We start from the raw sequence: 21863 nt of genomic DNA on the forward strand, positions 1-21863 counted from the left end.
CTTATTCGCGGATCTTTGTTAATTAAAATCTCGGTAACTATTGCGAATCTAGCAAAATGGTATAGGACTTTTCGACTCAGTTTTATTTCTTCTACCTGCCTACGAGAGATGTTAAACCAATTCTGGGACACCCTGTATATATATACAGGGTGTCCGACAATTACTTTAAAATCTCTCGTAGGCAGATAGAAAGAGTAAAACTGAGTCAAAAAGTCCTGAACTATTTTTTTTCTATTACACATAATAAAAGAATAATTATTGAATAAATCAAGCCAATCAGCGCCGATCTTTAGCCGGGCGGGCGTCAGTGAGTCGCGTGGAGCGCTTACGCACACCAAGCGCGTGGTTTACTGACGTGCATTCGTATATATACATATACACAGTCAAACCTCGATAACTCGAAAACCTCTATAAAACAAAAATTTTGTTCATTCCCTTTCGCTCCGCGGAAAGGAAAAAAGACTTCGATAAGTCGAAATCTCTCTACAACTCGAAGATTTTAGTTCTTCCCTTTAGATTCGAGTTAGTAAGGTTTATAATAATGTTTCAGTTTTGAAATATTATTATAAGTAACACACAAAACGTTAAGTTATTAAGTTTATTAGTCTAACACACACACACACACACACACACACACACACACATGAAAATGTTACAAAAATAATAACATATCAGTTATATGTTAACCCTTCGCGAACAAACTTCAAAAATGATCTACGTATCAAACAGACTAGGTTTGTGAGACCTACGCGACTTTAAAATCGAATATATCCGTGAAAACTTAGTAATATTTTTCCAATTTTACTTTTTTGAATCCAAAGTTCGAACAATTTTGTGTCGATCAGAACAAAAAAACAAATTAAATAAATCTGTAATACTTTCAAAGATATAAGCTTTTAAAAAACTAATTTCTAGTAGAAACGCCGATACGCGATTTTTGAGTGGGTCTGAGAGATCCATGTCTGTCTGCGAAAAGTTAATTTTATATTGAAGTAATAATCAAAACTAACACAAAAAAATTGTAACATGTGGACGCACGATGTTTTACTGTGTAGAGATACTAATAACAATATGTCTATCAAAATTGAATGCATCAAGTTATTTATCTGAGGAAAAAGACGGGAGATTAATGTTCTTTTTATTATTCTGAGTACGGAAAAGAATGATCCGTTCGACGAGAGCAAAGTATGTTATTACGTTATCTAATTTGAATCCATTTTTAGCCTCGCCGAGAGAAAAGTTAAGGTTTATTCCGCCTCGTTACACGCGCAGATTTCCCTCGATGCGCAAACCAAGCTTATAAAGTTTGAAATGATTTTCTACTTATATTGTAAATGAGCCATTGAACAAGATGGTGAAGTGAATCAGTAATGATAAATTATACACATTATAAATGAATCATGTAAGTGATGTGATGCAAAACTTTTTCTTTAAATTTGTTAATTTTAAGAAAATATTGCGATATTTTTGGTTAAATTGTTAGATTTTCTTTATATTTTCTTTTAACTAAGAACAATAAATAAAATTACTTGCACGAAAAAACTGGGTTACAGGAATTTCACCGACATAAACATTTCTCCAGCAATATTTTAATCGACTTTGTGATCAATGTTATGTTTTTATCAAGAATGTCTAGAATCTTTGGTAAGACTTTTATATTTTTTATAGTTTTGAAAATTTTTTCTATACTATCAGATTATAGTATTAACTAATAATAATAGAGGAATTATTGTGAAATATATGTAATATATGAATATGAGTAAATTTTTTTTATAAGGATAAATATAAATTTTATTAACCCTGATCGTGTAAACACCTAAATTTGCTGTCTGATTTTTGAAAATGAGATATTCTTTGGCATATTTTTTAGAAAAAGAAAAAGAAAAAAATATAAATAATATCAAAACTAATGTTATTTACTTAATTTATAGAATGTTGAATAAAGCTTTATGAATTTATATAAGATTTTTTGCAACGTCTCAATTAATTAAAAATCGCGTTGGACATAAATGTAAGGATTTACAAAATTAGTTAATAACTTACACCTATCATATTAATATAATAACATTGGAAAAAGTTAAATATTAGATAATTATTTACATATTTCTATAATACACAATATATATTTTTACAGCTTAAGAACATATTTAACGTAATGTTTGCGCATTACACAGAAGTATTATGAGCTAAGAGTTTTAAGAAATTTGCAACTTGTGTAGTTTGCACTATCTCGTAAGATTCTTTACATGTTTTTATTCTTTTTTTGTTGTTGTGGTTATTCGTCGCGTAAAATTCTTTCTTTTCCAACTATATTTTCAACTATATTTTGTTTCTTTTGAATATCACGTATAAAAGTAAATGTTCCAACATTTTTTTCGAGTAAACACTGTCAACGTCAGTGTTATGACTCAGCACAACTTTGTCTTCTCGGTAAGGCGAATACATAATTGTTATATACTGACCACATTTCCAGTGAGAAAGATGGAAGACTGATAATTAATATATGTCCATGTCTAGAGAGTTGCATTTTGCCAAGTACAAAACAAATTGTTTAAACCATGAACAATAAGCTTCAACCGGGAACATATTTTAACTATTGAAAGCATCTGAATTTTCTGTTGGCTTCAAAAATGCAGAAAAGGAGTATGTTTAATTAACAAACTAAATATTTAATCTGTTCCACATTGTCTTACTAAAGTGCTTTTGTGTATTTTACTATACAAAGCATGACATAAATCAAGACTTTTTAAACTGTAGGCCACGATTTCTTTGGAGGTCGCGTAACGAAATTGTGGGGATCGCGAAAACTTTGACAAGTGTTCGCAAAGAGTATCTTTTCAACTTACAATGTTATCTGTCAAATTCTCGAATATTAACCGAATAAATACAAATAATAACCGAAAATAATTACAACAAGCATTTTGATTTAAGATATTTTAAGATATTTAATTAAAAGTAAAAATCATGTTACAGTTAGGTATATATTACTTATAATATCGTCACTCTCTACGTATAATTACATAAGTGTCACATATGGGATTTTCAGTTTATCGCATAATGACACTTAGAAAGTCATGTTCTTTATGGACACCAAATATTAAAAAAAAATATTCATAAATGAGGTACAAATTTGAAACCGAAAGATCCCTAACTATAGGGAAACATATGAAGCTTTATACTTTTAAACTGCTCTCCTCTAAAATTTGCGTTTTGTAGTTATGGGATTATACGTAGGGAGTGACGATATGTAGAATAGAGTAATGAAGCATTTGTACATTTTTTCTCACTGTTTATTTTTCATCTTTCGCACTCTTTATCAGGATGTGGCCTTATCAGTCAATTCTGAAAAACGTTGAAGATGTCCTGCGTTCTGCAGTATCAAATATTCAGACGAGATTTAACTCTTTATAGAAGAATAAACAAGTACATCTCTCTTATTAACATGAAAATTTGTTTTTGTCCTAATAAGTAGTAATAAGTGATAAAATTTTAAGTATATCTAACAAACAACTGTTTAAAATGAAACTTCTCTTATCAGTTAATGTTTTATTTGTTTATTTATTGTATATACATTTATTTATTGTACATACATTTATTTTACATACATCTATTTTATATACCTACATATGTATGTACTTAGGGTCGCGTAAAATGTTTATCGGCAAAAGGGGATTGGCGAATGAAAAAGTTTAAGAAGCCCTAACATAAATGAAAAAACATTCTTTTACAGTATAGTATGAAATATTGCTTTTATTGCATTTATTGCTGTAATTTCAAAATCAATAAAGAATAAATTCATAATTCAAGCATATGTCATGTTTAGAAGCAGCAGAAATTATATTTTCTAGTAAACTGTTTGATTCTTGAATGATAAAAATACATAAATTAAAGAAACAATGATAGAATTTTTTTCTTCATTTATCATTACATATGATTGTTTCCAAAATGTAAGAATAATATAAATGTATCATTTATCAGCCAGAACTTTGTTTTAGCTAAAGTTTGTAAAGTACTGTCTGTTGTAAATAAAATAATATAGTGTGAGAATTCTTCTACAATTTTTACAAATAGTTTCCCGTTCAGTGTTTAATTCTCCTGATAAATTCAATTCATCTATGTTCTGTGGTTCTTTAGGATTACTTTTCTTTCGTACACATTTGTTCGTTCAAGCACTTATTACTTGATAAATATGGTTGAATAGGTTTTTCTTGCTTCTGTAATTACATTTCTAACAATATTGCATGGTTTTTTTATTTTCAAGCTTAGCTTAATTCTTTCACTTTATTGCAAACTTTTATTACTTCAGATCTTTTATTATTTCAGTGATGCTTCAAATGCATAATTATGCTTTGAAAGATCCCGTTTGCGTATAGATCGTGTTGTCCGTTTATATATAATGCAGTTGCTGTACTCTGCATTCATAAAAATTATTACTGCTTTTTCCACTTTTTTTTTACATACCGAGTAATCATCTCTGTTACAAAACTTTTTATACACAAAACCATCGATACAAAGTTTTGCTTTATTACGACTTGAAAGTACTATTTCTGCAATTATTGGAGCTATTTATTCCTTGTATCCTCGACGAACTCATTGCTTATCGAAGTAAATGTACAACAAAACTACAACTATTACGTATGAAAGCGATATTTACCGATTGAATGTAAAGTTTCGGCAAAACACATAACGTTAGTCGAAGTTGCGAAACATCGATCAAAACATTGTTGATGAAATGTTTATATCGATGTAAACATGCCGTCGATTGAAGACGGTGTTGGTAAATTTCGTGTAACCCGAAACTTGCATGTGATTACATGTACTAAAAAGTTTTCGTAATACGATTTATTTTTTATTGCCGCCGCAGTTTTTCGCAAAGTTGCGACCCGATACTTGTGGCTGTCGTTTTATGTGAAAACACAAAAAGCTAAACGTCTGAGTGGCTGCACTCGTATAGCGACAAGAATAGAGAAAGAGACAGAAAGAGATATAGGAAAAAAGAGAGGGAGAAGAAACGACTACGTTGCTCTAGCTGGTTGAGCTGGTTCTGAAAAGTTGGCATCGTTTCCAGATTTTAGTTGTTCCACAGAACGAGGGAGTGTGGGTCGACTTTGTACAAGCTGCCTCGTAAGCAGCTCGAACGGCACGTCTTCCGGTTTCCGTTACGATGAAATCGGGACGGACATTGATCGAATCTGGTTATAAATTTCGACTGGCCGTTAGCCCCCGTATTTGTCGATCCGATTATCGACATCGGCATGTATTTAATTCAGTCATCTGTTTATTATATATATATACATATATCATGTACATATACATATAAGAGAAAGTAAGCAAGAGATAGAAACTTTAAAGTTTAAAAAACTTTAGTCTTTGAGATGCTTTTTATAAATGTATTTATTTTAAATTAATCTCTATCTAGCGTCAATTAACTGTTTTCGCAAATCGCTTCATCGAAGAAACTTTTGATATGTCTTTTCAAAATTCCTTCTTTTCTTGCGCAAAGAGTCGTCAAATTGAAAGCGTTTGACAAACACTAAATAAAAAGTTCACAGAAATGAATTAAATGCTAAGAGAGAAATAACAATAAAAAAAAGTCTTGAACGCGTCTATTTACAATATAAGCGATTGTCCCAAAGAGATAAACATTAGATTCATATCGATTATATATATATATATATATATATATATATATATATATATAGAGAGAGAGAGAGAGAGATCCATACGTATTATATTTTACATTCCTACATATATAAAAGGTGTTTGAAAACATTTGACATAACCGAAGCGTGAAGGTAAATTGAATCATTTTGTATTAAAAAGTTACACAAAGAGAACGATTTCTGTAAATTTAATAATTTTAACAAATTAACGAAGAGTTCAGAAATGAAATTTAAAATCCGTGCGATTGCATAAAAGCGAGAAGTTCCACGTTCAACTCTTGGTCGAGGTGTTTTTTGCAATATTTTAAACTTAGATAGAGAAGAGAGGTATACGGGCATTTATCACCAAACATTAATTTTGTTGATGGAAATTTTCATATTGTTTGATGAAAACATTACAATTGTTTAAAATTAATTTGTTTCAATCAAATAATATTTTATTTGATGACAACCTATAGTACACAAATACTCTTTTTTTAAGCCGGATCGGATGCAAGTATTACGATAACTTAACAATTCTTTGATTTACAAATCACGATTGATCAATTTTAGCATTCGTTACAATCATAGCACAAACATGTGCTGGAAGCTCTTTATATTAAAATATTAGTTTAACATAAACTCTCGGTAAGAGTCAGTAGTTGAATGACAAAGCGCTTGTCTATCAAACGAATGCCTATCGAACGTTCCAGGTTTGAGTCATAATCAAAAAATTTCCAACAACTCTACGAGTTAATCTTAAAATAACCTGGGATACACTAAAAAGCTTACTCAATTAGATATAAACGTGTTCATTTTTCATAATAATTATGAAAGCAATAATTCTCAAATAAATATTTTATTTAAATCAAAGATATAAAGTCAATCAGAATATTTTGCTCAAAATCCAGGTGGTTTGGACTATATCAATAAAATAATTTGTTTGTATCAGTTTGCAAAATTTTAGCAGTATTTATTGAGTTATTAATTAATTAATATGAACCAACGAGCGCATGGGAAGCGATACCCCGAACTCTGTCGTGTATGAGTTTTAGTTATAAAGAAAAATGACTTATCGTTTCTTACGATTAGCTGGTTTTCATGGCGATACAACTAAAAATTATATATACGTCTCACTGATTTATTTTAATTAATTAAAAACTCAATAAATATTGCAAATTTTGTAAACTAATAAATAACTTTTTTGTTCAGATTGATCCATTTATCTTGTCAAAATTTTTCAAACACCCTGTATATTAGTTTATATTACACATTTTGTAATTTTATATATTACAGATAAATCGCAAATTATAACACATTTAATAATTAAAATTATGAAATATGTATAATTTTGATTTAAACAATCTCTCTACCGTAGGAACTTGTTTTTGATAAAATTTTACACATTTACAAATTTTATTTTGTTGACTGAAATAAACTATTATTTTGCAATTTGTCTCACAATCGCGTAACAGGGAAAATAATCGTCATTGGGATTGAATTCCACGCTGCGTTTGTCAGATGCTATGGTCTTTTGTCAGCTACATATTAAATTAATCTGAAATGTCGTGAATTCTGCTTCATGCGGCTTCGTAAACGCGTATTTGCGTACCATTAGATTCAAGAGAGAAGTCCCAGACGAGAGCGCCGCAGTACTTGCAAAATGTAATCGTTCGCGTGTGTCATGAAAGTTAGGAGAATTTAATTAGTGCAGCAATCAAATGGACGTTATTATAATCGTAGTTACAATGGTGCTGCAAAATGAGGTATTTCCGCGTAACGAAAGCGCACCGCTCGCAATTAATAATGATAAGGACAAGGCGTCTCGCGTTACCACTCCGCGCTCAGAGTTCCTTAAATTATTACATATTTATTAATGACTCCCATTTCGCAAGAGACAAAGTTAAATTAGTAGTGTCTAATCAATTTTGCTATTTCAATATTTTATCAATATTTTATTACAATATATTTTTGTACTTTGCTATAGTTTGTTATAATTGTTCGCGATTGTCGTGAAACGGTACGATCATTATTCTCAAACTTCTCTTGGTGGACCTCGGCATGTTTACAACTGCTGCATGGTATCCGTTCCATCGGAGCAACGATACTTTAATCCTTTGGTAAGCTTTCGTTTCGAGGAACTTGAAACCGTGGATCAGCCGGACGAATTAAGTCAAACTATCTCTACGTGTGTGTATGTGTGTTCGACTCGAGTTAATCTTTTATCGCAAAACGTTGTGTTATTTGTGTCTTGTTATAACGAAACAGATTTTTTATTATAGAAAAAAACTAAAAAAGAAATTTGAAGCGAGATATATGAGTAAATTATTGTTGTTTGTCTTAAAATCGAATGCATAAAATCTCTTTTCTGCATTTCTTTTGAATTAAAAACAAACAAAATTATCGTTTTGCTGCGAAGAAAATATTTATTTTCTGTATTATAATAAAAATCAATTTTATTGAATTATTAATTAATTTTTCTCAATTTTACAATAACAAACAATATAATACAATATTATGATTTGTCTTTAGTCGAAATAAGAGACGATGATGTTGAAAACAGGGATAACAGCATGAATCGTGTAATACAAAATAAATACTTGAGCAGATTGAGAGTGAATCATACGGCACAAAATAAACTCGCGAAAAGTCGAGAGGAAGGCGTGGCATTCATATCAAGCTGTGAATTTACAAGTTATTTTCCAGCTTTTGTCCTCTCTTCCTCTCGATCCGATACACGATATACGATTCGCAGGATAAATGGACCTTTTAAATAATGTGTTTCCCGCGCGGAAGTCGCGCTCGTAAGGTTGCAACTGAATAAACATTCCATGTCCTACTTCCGCAATGCTCGCCCGTTACCAGAACAACAATTTATTTCCGCCGTGAGTTATTCTACAGCTTGTCGCTATAAAAGTGTGAGCACGATATTCTTTTGCTCTCGGAAGAGGGTAAAGACAAAAGCGAAACCAAATGTTTCGTCGAAACAACATTCGATATATACCTAAACGTCTTAAGTACAGCATAAACATTTGACGTGAAAAGAAAGTGAATGAAAAAAAGTACTTCTTACTGAAAAATGTATAAGAGTTAAGTTTTATCCTTTTGTTTATTATTCTTTTGTTTATTATCCTACAACAAATATACAAATTTTTTTTTAAACAAAAATTTGCTAGCGTGTAACAATACTCTCTTAAATAATTTTAGGAACTCGTTATTGTCTATAAAATATCACATTTTAGTACGTGTGGAAAATAGTAGAGTTTAGTTTTTAAAATTTATAGCAAAATAGTTATGGTATGTAAATTGCGCAGAATAAATCTATATAAATACGTACTAATATATCTTTTCACGTAATAATTATATAGTATGTAAATATACAAACAGGCCGTTTTTATTTGATTATTTTTACGCCGCCAGTAATGCATTTTTAATAATGTTAGCTTTTCGATTTGTATGTTTATATTTCTCACTCGTATCTCTGTCGAGCATAATAATATGTCATATCATTAAAGTTGATTAATCCACGATATTCTGGCATTTAATTTCCTGAGAGATAGAGAAAGAGAGAGAAAAAGAGAGAAAGAGAAGAGCAAGCTTTTATATATTATAATATAATTATAGAAGATAAATCACGGAGTATGTACATATCTGTGCGTTGCTCGCGCGAATCTGTCGGTAATCTTACTTTTAGTAATGTAATCTTACATATAGAAATTTTTTTATGTAGGATTTTTTTTGTATATTTCTTCATTTGTTTACTTTATACATAAATGTGCAACATTGAATAGATGTTGATTAAGTAAGGGAGTTGTAGGATAACGAATAGTTATAAATGAACAATGTTTCAAATGACATCTTCAGTTGATAATACGATAAAATTGCTTGTTGTAATTTTATTGCAATTACTGTACATGTACCACAAATATATAAATACATACATATAAATACAATGTACACACATATAAATATATAAATATACACCAAATATAGAAATATACACTAGATTTTTCTGATATATTTATATTGAACTGTTTGGAAAATACGTTAAGTGAAAATTAAAGACTTATTGTACCTTATTTACATAATTTAGCTCCTGTAAATGTTTACTCCGAATGGCACAATAATATTTCAAAAGCGTATGAAAAACATAACTTATTGGATGTTTTGTACGTGTTTCAAATATTCAGATTCTAAAAATTTTTAATTCTTACATGGTTGAGACGTTTTAAAAATGTCTAGTGTTACTTTTCTGAACATATCAAACCTATTCATTTTAAGTGGATTACACAGTGGATTAACTCACATCTGGTTAAAGGTTGTGAACATTGAACGAATTCAACTAGACAAAATTGATCTACTTGCTGAACAATTGAATGTGATTAGGGTTCTTACCTTTGAATCCAATCAAATTACATTCAATCGCCTGACAAGTAAAATACTCAGTGAAAAAGTTTTATACATTTTTAATTGTTAAAAAATATTTGTTCGCAAAAATTATATAGGTTTGAGGGAATATAATAGCCGATGCTCATCAAATAGTCCAATATGGCGACCATAAACTAGAAGAAAACGTTTGATTATTTTTCTTAGAGGTATGTACTTGAAATCGAATGTGGTTCTCGGTCTTAGCTGGTTAGAGTTCTTGGTCGTTGCTACAAATAGCTTGATATACACTGAAAAAAAACAGTTTTGTTGAGATTACCAAAATTTGGTTCCAAAACACTTTATTTGGTTTGATTTAAATTTTTGTTATCTCAACAAAACTGTTTTTTCAGTGTAATATTAAAATCATTGTTTTATTGATTAATTGCTCTCAAATAGCGGGATAATGTTGACTCATCAACTCCAAGCTAGCCCGCAAGCGTTTTCAATGTTTAAACCGAGTTTTTGTTGAGTACTGCCTCCAATTCGTTGTTCTCTATCTCGTTTGGACAACCAGAACGTGGCTTATCGTTGACGTCGTAATCGCCATTTTTAAACCACATCTCACAGACAGCAGTAAACACATTCTCTTCATAGCTTTCACAAATCAGTTTTTAGTTGTTACAAAAGTTTTATTTTGAGTAAAGTAGTAAAACATGCAAGGAGATAAATTTTATCTCTTATCTGTTGCTTCAATTGCGTTAAACATGATGCTTTGTTCGAAACTAATAAACTGTCAATCATCGATTTTGATCGAAGTCCGTACTATGGGCAATATTTAAAAACTAAAAAGTAATTTAAAAAGAAACAACTACTAAGTCGCTGCTACAACATCTATTTGTGACTTTAAGAACTACTTTTGCAAGCACCTAATTAGTGTTGCGCAATTTTAATGCAAAGTACGATGCCAAAAACATTTTATTTTTTATTTTCCAAAGAAAACTTTTATGGCTATACGTGCGTAAAATAAACATTAAAAATCCAAATGTAAATATACTTTATCTGTCTAATAATATACATTTTTAAAACATTCATATAATGTTTATGAACGTTTGAACTGAATATAGCCCAAATTTGAATATCCGACGGACGTTGTGTGCTGTCTGAGATATACGGTGCTGTTCGATGTTTTTAGTATCTGCGCAATGTCTCGTGCACATGTTTCAAACATGTTACGGTAATGCCACCTATTGGCAAACGCCACGACTTTTCCAAACAACTCAATACATAGATGTACCAAAAAAAGTGACACAAATGTTATACCTCAATGAATATAGAGTCTCTAAAAGTTCCGTCAAAGTTTTAAAAAATTGTAATTTTCCAAGAGTTTTATTTTTTTCTTGTGCGATTACATTTAAATCGCGCGAACGGCCGAGCTATTTTAATTCAGAAACGAAAACAAAATGGTATTTAATAGTAATGATATTCAGAGTATGTAAGAATGAGGAACGACGGATTACTGACCAAGTTAGGCAATTAAATCTAATCAGATTGCGATACGAAACTTTCTGCATTCTTTACTCTTGGGGAGATCAAGAGGGCAATATCGAATTACTCGGTCATTCCAATCACGTAGTCGAGTTATAGCGCCGGGTCCCCCAAAGATTTCGAATAACTGCTACCTAGTGCAGTTCGGAGGCTTTGCAGTTTGCATGGTTCGCGCAGCCGTTGATTTACGAACGTGCGGGCTACGAAGACCACGGAATGTAATAGCGGACTCTGGGTTTGTTATTGCCGGTACAACAATCGTTTGTATGCATTACTCTTTGCGCACGGCTTTATGCATATAATCCAGACGCCGGGACGCGGTCGTTACCAAGACGATGTCTACTAACCATGTCGAGAGAGAGACACGCCGCTTCTCGACATTCTCGTGTCTTTGCAATTATCGCGGACGTCTTTGATGGAAAATGCAGCGAATTGCATAATATATTCGTCGAGGCACGATTATTATACACATTGAGGTAAATATTGACAATAACGGACCACCTTTCGATCAACTTGAGCTTCACATATGTTATCAAGGACATTGTCCTGAGTAAAAAAAATGCAAAAAATTTTAGTTTGTTGTTTATTAAAAAGTTATTAATATTGATAATAACAGGTCAACCTCCGATCTACTTGAGCTTCACATATGTTGTCAAGGACATTGTCCTGAGTGACATGCAAAAGGTTTTAGCCGTCGCTCATTGTTTATAAAAAAATTACAAACAAAAAAGTTTCATAAATAAATTTTTTTTTCGACATTATGGACATTTTCTTCACGTTGTAAGCGTGTAGGTAGGGGGGGGGGAGGGGGCTGCGCCGTATTTGAAAATACGGCGAATATATTTAACCTTTCGTGGACAGATTTAAAAAATGACGACTAGTTGGACAGACACGCGACGTTAAAATCGAATATCTCCGCGAAAAATCAATATTTTTTAATATTTTCTTTTTCTTTTTTTTTTTTTTTTTGAATTAAAAGTTTAAACAATTCTGATTTAAAAAATTGAAAAAATCTCTCGTTTCGAAGATATAAGCGTTAAAAGAAACTAATTTTTACTAGAGACATCGGTTTGAACTTTTTGAGTGGGTCTCGGAGACTCATGTCTGTTCACGAAGAGTTAATATGAAGATACAATATAAGATATAGCATATTGTAGATTTAAATAAGACTGAAAAATCAAGCGTTCTCTATATTTTTGGCATCGATTCAATTCAGAACGCAACAGTCCGGGACGCAATTGCGGGTATGTACGAATAGTCAAAATAGTTTCGATCCTGTTCGGTTCTACAAATTTACTCAACGAAATTGGAAAGCATATCCTGCCGCATTACCAACGTGTTACCGCAGGCGCCTCGACGCAAGTGAAACTACCAATATCGGGTCAGACAGATGTTCCTTCGTCGCCGCGTGAATTATCGACTTTGCTCCTCCGTGCAAAATTTCTCCTGCCGGCATTAGGAAATATTGAAGAATTTGCATATTCCACATCTTGAACGTGACTGCTCACGATGTAACTAACAAGCTTTCTTCGTCTGTTTTATTTTTCATGTTCATCGGGACATCGATTGGCCACGTTCATCCCTGATAACTCTGGTGATGGTGACGACATCGCTTCCAACGCTACGGCGGTGACGGCTGGGCTGCGGTGACATATTAACACACTCTGGTGACGGTGTCACGTATTTGCTTTATTTATTTTGCGGTTGCTTGCAAATATTGTATTTTGTGGATGATGCTATTCTATTTGACATTTTGTTTCCTCTCCCTGTCATTTCCTTAACTAATTTTATAATAACGCTTGAATTGCTAACAATGTTTGACTTTTCATTAACGCACGTGTACTGAAAATTACGCTGCAAACTGGATATTCACGTTTTATCGCGCATTATCTCATACGCGAATTCTCGTCGCGCGCTGCTGTTACAATCACTTCGCTGTTTCCTCGAAAACTTCTGCGGCCATATTGCTCCCTTTATTGGCCGCCACTCGCGAAATTATCACGCGGATCTGCATTTACATGCTGGAACGTCTGCGGTTCTGTCCGCAAACTCCATCGTCACGAACGATCTCCGCGCGTTAAATTCCGCAAATGTCGACTGCTTCTCGCCCCGCTATGTTAAACCGCGTATCGACTGTAAACGAAACGACACGCTGCTTTCGCGGCTGAATTTGTGCTATTGATACATCCTGTATCCGCTTCGCCGAACCAATCCCGGCTGATCCACTCGTTAATTACTCTCACACAATCCCCTTAAATTGATCGTTGCTGCGGTGGTGACGCCATTACGGCTCATCGATCGATCTTCGATATCCAAACCACTTCCACTTCCCTTCGTCACGCCTTTTCTTCTGTCCATCAATTATGCACCGTACGCCTTTATTTTCTATGCATTACTACCGTTAACATCCTTTCGTTATTTACATCTCACTATCTGTTTTTGATATTAATTTTCATCTCTCTCTTTCTCTCTCTCTCTCTCTCTCTCTCTCTCTCTCTCTCTCTCGTGTAAAATTAATTATTCAAACTTCATTATCATACATTGTTTGCTTATTTCAACATTCAACATTATGTGTATTATTTAATTTTGCTATACTTTAACTACTAACAAAAACATACGCAATACTCTAATTTTGATATTGTTTACTTGTTAAAAATCACAAACGATATGAAACAATTATGTTATTATGTTTTAATTCGACGTAATTGGTTTGTTTGATCTGACGTTTATCACGCAATCTTGTTTTCTTTTGTCTTTTTTTGTGTATTTTTTTTACCGAATAGCCTTGTTGTCAGGCACTCTGAAGACTTATCAGCGCGCAGCGTGTGAAGAGGAAATGATGACGCTGAAATGCCCGCCCGGCACAACCATCTCCGTCGGAAAAGCCGCGTACAACAATGGAACTCACGGCAGCAACAGATGCAACTCCTCCTTTCTCCCGATCACAGGGAACGGACCGACAAATCACACGTGCATCATACCGGAGCTAACGCTGCAATCGCTAGAGGTATGTATGAACAAAGTTCTTTCATTCCGCGCAAGTAGATGCGTTACATCGATCAAATAGCACGCGCGATTCTTAAGTGTGTAGACAATTCCTGCCGATTAGACATGCATTAATTCATCGTTTCAACTGACTAAAGAAAAACAATTATAACAAACAAAAAACCAAATAATGCAAAGGCCGATACGAGCAGTAAAATACAGGTTGGCAAATTTGCTTTTTATACACGACCAACCTGTATTTTGCTGCTCGTATCGGCCTTTGCATTATTTGATTATTTCACGAGCGATTGATTGATTACAAACAAAAAACTTTTCTTAGAAAAATGATTATTCAAACAATTTTTAAAGCTCGTTGAAAGTTAAACCAATATATAAGGTCTTACGAGCCGTTTCCAAGATGTTGAGCGGAAACTGTACGTGTATATATATATGTACGCATGCATACACATGTAACAAATTCAACTTGTAAATTTTTACAAGTGAGTATTTTTTGAATTGAAATCTCAATTCCTAAATTCATATCTTGGCCAGGAGGCCGAGGAGTTTTTTTCGCAATATTTTAAAAATAGTTAAGGGGGTATCCGGGGTCTGTGAGATGCAAATCCACAGCATCTCGTATGAATTTAGGAATTGAGATTTCGATTCAAAAAATACTCACTTGTAAAAATTTACAAGTTGAATTTGTTACATGTGTATGCATGTGTACATATATATATACACGTACAGTTTCCGCTCAACATCTTGGAAACGGCTCGTAAGGCCTTATATATTGGTTTAAAATGATTATTGTTAGATTTTTTGAGATTCGCTTTATATTTTCTTTCTAACAAATAATTTAACATTATAATACAAACTTTTCAAATATATACTTATGCTCTCTCCGGTAAGAAGTGTTTTTCTTCTATATAAAAGCTTGCTGATATAAAAGTGACATTAACGCGGTTCAAATTCGGAAACCGTCTTCAGAAATGTTTGCGCGCGCGAGCGCGTGTGTGTAGAGTGTATACATATAAGGTGTCTGAAAAATATATTGACACAACCGAAGATAGATTGGATCAATGAACAAAAAAGTACTTTGCCATTTTGTAAAATTTACTATATTTATTGAATTCTTAATTACACGTTGATCGCTACGTCATTCATATTTGGGTGACGATTTCATTCACTTAATTAGCAGAATTTTACAATAATTGGCAAGTTATTAATAGTAACACAGTTATTTAATAGTAACAACGTACACAAAACTGTACACAAGTGCTTATAAGTAATTTATACGTAAAAAATATATAATAATACATTCTGAAGAAAACTATACTCTACAAAGTTCGATGTTTGTTACAAAAATGACTGGTTTCCAAATAAAAAAACAAACAAAAGTAACGGAAGAATTCAGAGGTTTCAGATTGTTGACCATTTGTTTAGAAACAGTTCCAATTGGGGAAAAAGACAAACAAATGAAAAACAAACAAACCGTTGTCAGTTTATATAATAGCGGATGGATAATCCGTGAATCGCGGATTTGTGGGTCTCCCGAAAAACATACTCAATCTATGCTGGGCAATTAACATGTTAATGTAAGCCAATGAGCGCATGGAAAGCAATGAAATTGCAAAGAAAACTACTTCTTATATACAATGTTCTACCAACAAAAAGCGGAGTAAATGTATGACTTAGGTTTTTATTATAAGCTGATTTTCACGCAATGATATAAATACCTAAAAAGTTCAGACCGTCGCTTACCACGTGCTCATTGGCTTACATTAAGTAATTGATAACTCAATAAATATTGCAAATTTTGCAAAATAGTAGGGGAAACCGAGGCTAGTTGTGACACGGGGTTAGTTGTCAAACTGCTATTATCTTACTAAATCGTGGAAAATATTCTTCTTTGTATTGTAAGTTGCTACTTACATAGTTACTTAGTTGTTTTAGTAACGTGTACGAAATAGCTTTTCTTAAAAACATGATATATGATATTTACAAGCACTTTTATAAAACTAGACATGGCAAGAAGATTTTTTTATCTCGATTGTTTAGTAATTTCATTGATTTTAGAATTTCTAATTGCAATTTTATCTTAGGTATAAAAAAAATGGTAGTTTTAAATAAGTTTTCCTATATTTATTTCATCGCATTGCAGTTTATAAATATAATATCTTTTATTTAAAATGAAAACGTTTGGGGTAAGTTGTCACACGGTGAGTATGCGTGAGGAAGTAATCGCCGTTCGTAGGATGCGTCGCGCTATATAACTTTAACAAAAACTTTGTCAATGCGACAAGCTGCATTATTATTTGAAGTGAACTGAATATCATACATTAGTTCGGTATTGTAAGAAAATTTCAGAAAAGGACATATGTGAAAATACGATTTGTACAAGTGTGGTTATGCTAAACCAAAAAGGAATTTTATCAGTGATTTACAAGAAGAAGAACGTTAAAAAAAAGTTAATTATATATTATGTGCTTTAGATATTAACTTTGATCTTACATTCAAGAAAATCAGAATTTTGGCTTATGTGACAACTAATCCTGGATACGGGGCACGTTGACAAATTTACACGATCGTGTTTAACATTAAATAACTTTGTTTGTATAAAGATATATGAAAATAATATTTTTTTTCTTAAAGCTGAAGGATGTGACGATTATGTAATGTACTTACACAATATTACATAATATGGTGTACAGTTTGTTATTTTTAATAATATAATTTGCATGTCACAATGTGCCCCGGTCTCCCCTACATGACTTTTCTGTTCAGATTGACTTAATTTCATACTTTGGCTGTGTCAAAATTGTTCAAACACAAAATATTTTTTAAATAATAATAGTACTTACAAAAAGTAAATAGTACGATAAATAGTAGATGAATCGGTTTTTTTGCCACGAATTCTTATATTGGATCAACTTTCGACGACAGTTAACTATGGACAATTTATAAAGTTTTAAAACACATTTATTTATCATTTATCGCTTTTGTAAGTACTATTTGTACTATTAATAGTCAAAGTATCGCATCAAATATTCAGTTAAACTATGTATGTCAGTCTTGTGACTAGCGTTTAATACAGCTTTTTTTTTAATAAGCTGAAGAGAAGACCACACATATCGATATTTCTCGTGTAACGCACAAACTTGGGAAATTTGCAAAACTAGGTAAGACACGATCCCATTCTCTCATAGAAAGTTTAATATTTGGACGTACTTTAGATTCCGATTATCTCTCGATTCTGCCTCTTCAGCTTCCGGAAGGAAGTTCCGCACAGATCTAAATTCCGTTCAATCCAAGCCGCCTAAATTCCGAAGTTTTAAAGAATTCGAACGCCGATCAAATATAGGATACGTTATCTCCGTTTCATAACCGGCATTACGATTGTGCATTCTTCGGTGTGGAGAAAGAAAGCGTTTACGTCATCGTTCACGCCCGTTCGATTTCTGTGACAACACCTTCGTCTACTCCTCTTCTCGCTCGAAAACTTTACTCAAACGTCTTACATTTATTGGCTCCTCGCGAACTCTTCATTTCTAATCCAGAGAAGGAGGATGCAGGTGAAGTACTTATTCTTCTCGTTTCCGTCTCTCTCTCTCAGTCTATTCCCGCGCGAGCGGCGAACCGGAAAGAATCGTAAACCGGATCCCTCTCTTCTGAGGTTAACCTTCGTACGCTTCAAGTCGTAAATGCTACTCGGATGCGTGAGCTCGGATGCATGAATCCGAGAGCACGGCCGTTCTTATCTTTCGGAAGATTTTATACAAAATCGAGATTACCGCAATCCTTCTCCTATTATTTTCACAACGATTTTCCGCGCTTTACACTCGAGTTTCGCCCAATCCTCCTAGACCGAAAAAGCACTTTTCTTTTGAAACTTCTAACGAAACTGTTCTTGTCATACCATTCGGCTTCCATATGTAAGATTATTATCATGTCATATATATCCGTTTTATCTTTCGTAAGAATCAGCAACTTTGAGATAGAAAGTTTTTTCTGTTTCAATATTATTACAATAACAATTAGAATCAAAATAAAATACATATAAAAATATCATGTGTTTATTTGTTAAAATAATGAGAAATAAATATTTTATGGAATATAATAATATAAAAAAATTAATTATTTTTAAATAAATCAAGATGTTTTAGTAGAACAATAGATATTTGTTTTTTTTCTTACTTATTTTTACAGTTCACATGATTTTTCAAACGAAAAACTGTCAGTACTTTCCATTCCATTTAAACGTGTCGAAAGAAGTAACTTTGTTCGTCTGCTTTTGAAAAGCGGAGAGAAACTAACTCAAGTATAACAGCAAACATCGGCAAAGAAGCGCCGCAAAATTTTCGCGAGAATAGTAATCGAGCAAATCGTGAGAAGTCGGGAGAAAGAGCGTCGTAGGATATGCGATTTATTCTTTGAACAGGAATGTACGACGGGAGAAAGGAGAAACTTCTCGCGCGGGAGAAAAGTCTCGCGGGGAATGCGTTTGCATGAAAACTTGTTTTCTTTGTGCTTAATTCACTGACAATTATCATCTTGCGTGCGAGGCCGGAAAAAGAGAGATACATCGCGGGCCAAAATCTCGGTCTCGCGAAATAATGGCAACTGACCTGAAAACAGCGTCCCTGTGTTTCGCGGAGCGTGCAACTGACAAATTTGTTTGAGGTCACTTAGACTGTACACGAAAAAGAGCAAACGGTTTGCTGCTACAAAAGTTGTTAACGGTGATGAGTTCTTAGTTTCTTACAAGTATCGAATCCCAGATTAATCTTTTATTTCCGTTATTTATTCACGAGATTACATTTATCTTTAATCAAAGGATAAATAGAATATGAAATTAGAGTAACATCTATGCGCACTTATTTCTCGTGAAATATATTTTATTGAGAACACTTACAGACAAATTACACATAAACATATGTACACATACTATATTGTAGGAACCGTGAGGATAAATTGTCAATAGGTAAAATAAAATAAATATTAGAAAGTATTCACTTATAAAACGAATATAATTATCGATTGTGTGTTAACAAAAGAAGTGATTCCCCGCGGATACAATCTTTCGCCTCGATCTGTTCGCGTCGACTGTTGCCGGTGATCTCTCCGCAACGATTTTGTCGAGTGCTATCGTCGGCCTTTTGAGAGATGTTGTTCCTGTAAATCATTGGCCAAATCCTCTCGCGTGTTGTATACAATACATTTGAATTTGACCGACCGATACCTAAACGATACGGCGTGGGAAAATCAGATAAATATTTATTGCCAGGACTGTCATATAACTAAATACAAACTCAGGCTGAAAACTCGTCAGCCGTCGTACGAACACTTGAAAATAAAATATAATACGGAAAATATATTTTCGTCGCTTACAATCATTTTTCTCTACAATATGTACACCGAAAAATTGTATTCTCGTTTTGAGGATCCTATTTACTTTAAGTTTTACATCTATACTAACTCTTACTCTGCAAACAAGGATCATTCGTATCCGCACAAAAAATCTACTTGCATTTATGACTTACAGACGAGGGAAGAAGGTGCGACTCAACTTTACAAAAATTGTATAGGAGGAGAACGTAACGTCCAAATTTCAAGTTTCCAGTACAACTTCGACAGCTACAGTGACAAAACAAAATTTGAAAAAAAACATCAAAAATCCAAAATAAAAATACAATAGCATAAGTTTGTTTATGACACTGCAACAGTACCTTCAATTTAAGCACTTTTTTCAGTTCGGTCAATTTCTTGGAAAGTTACAATTTTTCAAATAAAACTACATTTCGAGTTACTACACTCGAGTTACTTCGTTTATATTAAGAAATTATTTAAACAAATTAATTTTTCTAAAATGTTTTGAGTGATTTGTAAAGTACAAGGTTTAAAGATACTATGTAAATTTTTTTAGAAATTTTCTATAACTTTAACATTAAGTAAAATACAGTGGGACATAAACGATTCTTGTTTGCAAATAAAAGGTGCTAAAAAACCTTTGCAATTTGAGAGTTAAAATAGACACCACGGAGATTTTCTTACAAAGGAAATTCTCTAAAGAGTAATATTGATAAAAATATATACTAATTGGATTGATTAATGCATAACCTGTACTAAACTGTGCATTTCTTTGCACTAAAGAAAATTTTTTAAATAATTTTATATTTTTTAATATTATGTATATTTTAATCTAAATCTTTAGTGTAGATCGGAGGCGAAAAGTGGTTTAGTTAGGTTAGGTTAGGTTATGTAACTTACTTGAAGAATATTTCTTTTAGATTGTCCAAGTCTTCCCGATTCTAGCCACTTAATTACTTTTTCGTTCATTGTAAGCATAGTTACACTGTATTTGCTGCATTATAATATTGTAATTTTAGTTATGTACGCAACAACTCATTTCACGAACGGTCTATTTATAGCGGAAATACATGTATACATATTGTTGCGCCCGCGGAGGCGAGACGGCACTATCGCCACTGAGATTCATGCGCGCGTTCGCGGTGAAGAAGAAGCGCGGTCTCTCTCTCTTAAAACACTTTATTATTACTCAGAATACAAATAATTACAACCAAAATTATATCAGGACGAGTCGTCGTGGCGCGACGTGACAGCTTTCCGTTGCAATTCTTCTTAAGCCCGTTCCACATTGATCGCAAGCGCAAACGCAAGGTATAGATCTCGTAGAATTGACCAATCACGCTGGTCAAGCGGCTGATTTGATCAATACGATTAGTCAATTCTACCAGACCTGTTCCTTGCGTTTGCGTTTGCGATCAATGTAGAACAAGCTTTAAACAAACTCGCGAGTCGCCCGGCAACAAACAGTCGCGCCAAGCGCGCGCCGTTCACGCGGCTCCCGCGACACATACGCGGTGACCGCCGCGTAACATTGCCTCTCTCTTCTTCCAAATCGTCGTCCCGACGATTACAGATCTTCGGTCTTCTAGCTCCCTCCTGAACTGCTGTTACAGGATCTCGAGCCGACCGGACGAAGAAACTCTTCTCGAGTGACTTCTTTCTTCGGGGCTCCGTAAATTTCTTGAAATCCCTCGGACTTCGGACAAGGGAGGGGGGGAAGAAGTTCCCGTGGACCCAACGTTCTTACGGACTCCCCAAGTCCCCACCTCGGCATTTGCCTTAAAACCCACGGGAAAACCACGGTCAAAAACCGTGAGCAAGGCGGTCTTCCCTAATACAATAAAGCTAAACGTGATGTAACGGTACGGAATGATGCAACGTCGCCACCTCCCGACGTCATTGATAATGCAGGAAAAGGAAGAGAAGGAATAGGTTCTGAAAAAGAAAACAAACAAA

The 21863-nt window shown here is 33.3% G+C and overlaps 1 protein-coding gene across 3 annotated transcripts in view; it reads left to right on the forward strand.

Moving 5' to 3' along the window:
• The window catches only part of LOC109856766 (protein eva-1 homolog C), a 336019-nt gene that overhangs the window by 184967 nt on the left and 129189 nt on the right, over nucleotides 1-21863 (forward strand). For 2 of the 3 annotated variants that reach the window (XM_020432398.1, XM_020432401.1), the window contains exon 2: nucleotides 14339-14562. In XM_020432398.1, coding sequence (XP_020287987.1) covers nucleotides 14339-14562 — 224 coding nt within the window. The remainder of the gene's footprint in view (nucleotides 1-14338; nucleotides 14563-21863) is intronic. The other variant, XM_020432399.1, reaches the window with a different exon arrangement.

This window comes from Pseudomyrmex gracilis, unplaced genomic scaffold, assembly GCF_002006095.1.
Source record: "Pseudomyrmex gracilis isolate BER0280 unplaced genomic scaffold, ASM200609v1 scaffold_134, whole genome shotgun sequence".
NCBI lineage: Eukaryota > Metazoa > Arthropoda > Insecta > Hymenoptera > Formicidae > Pseudomyrmex > Pseudomyrmex gracilis.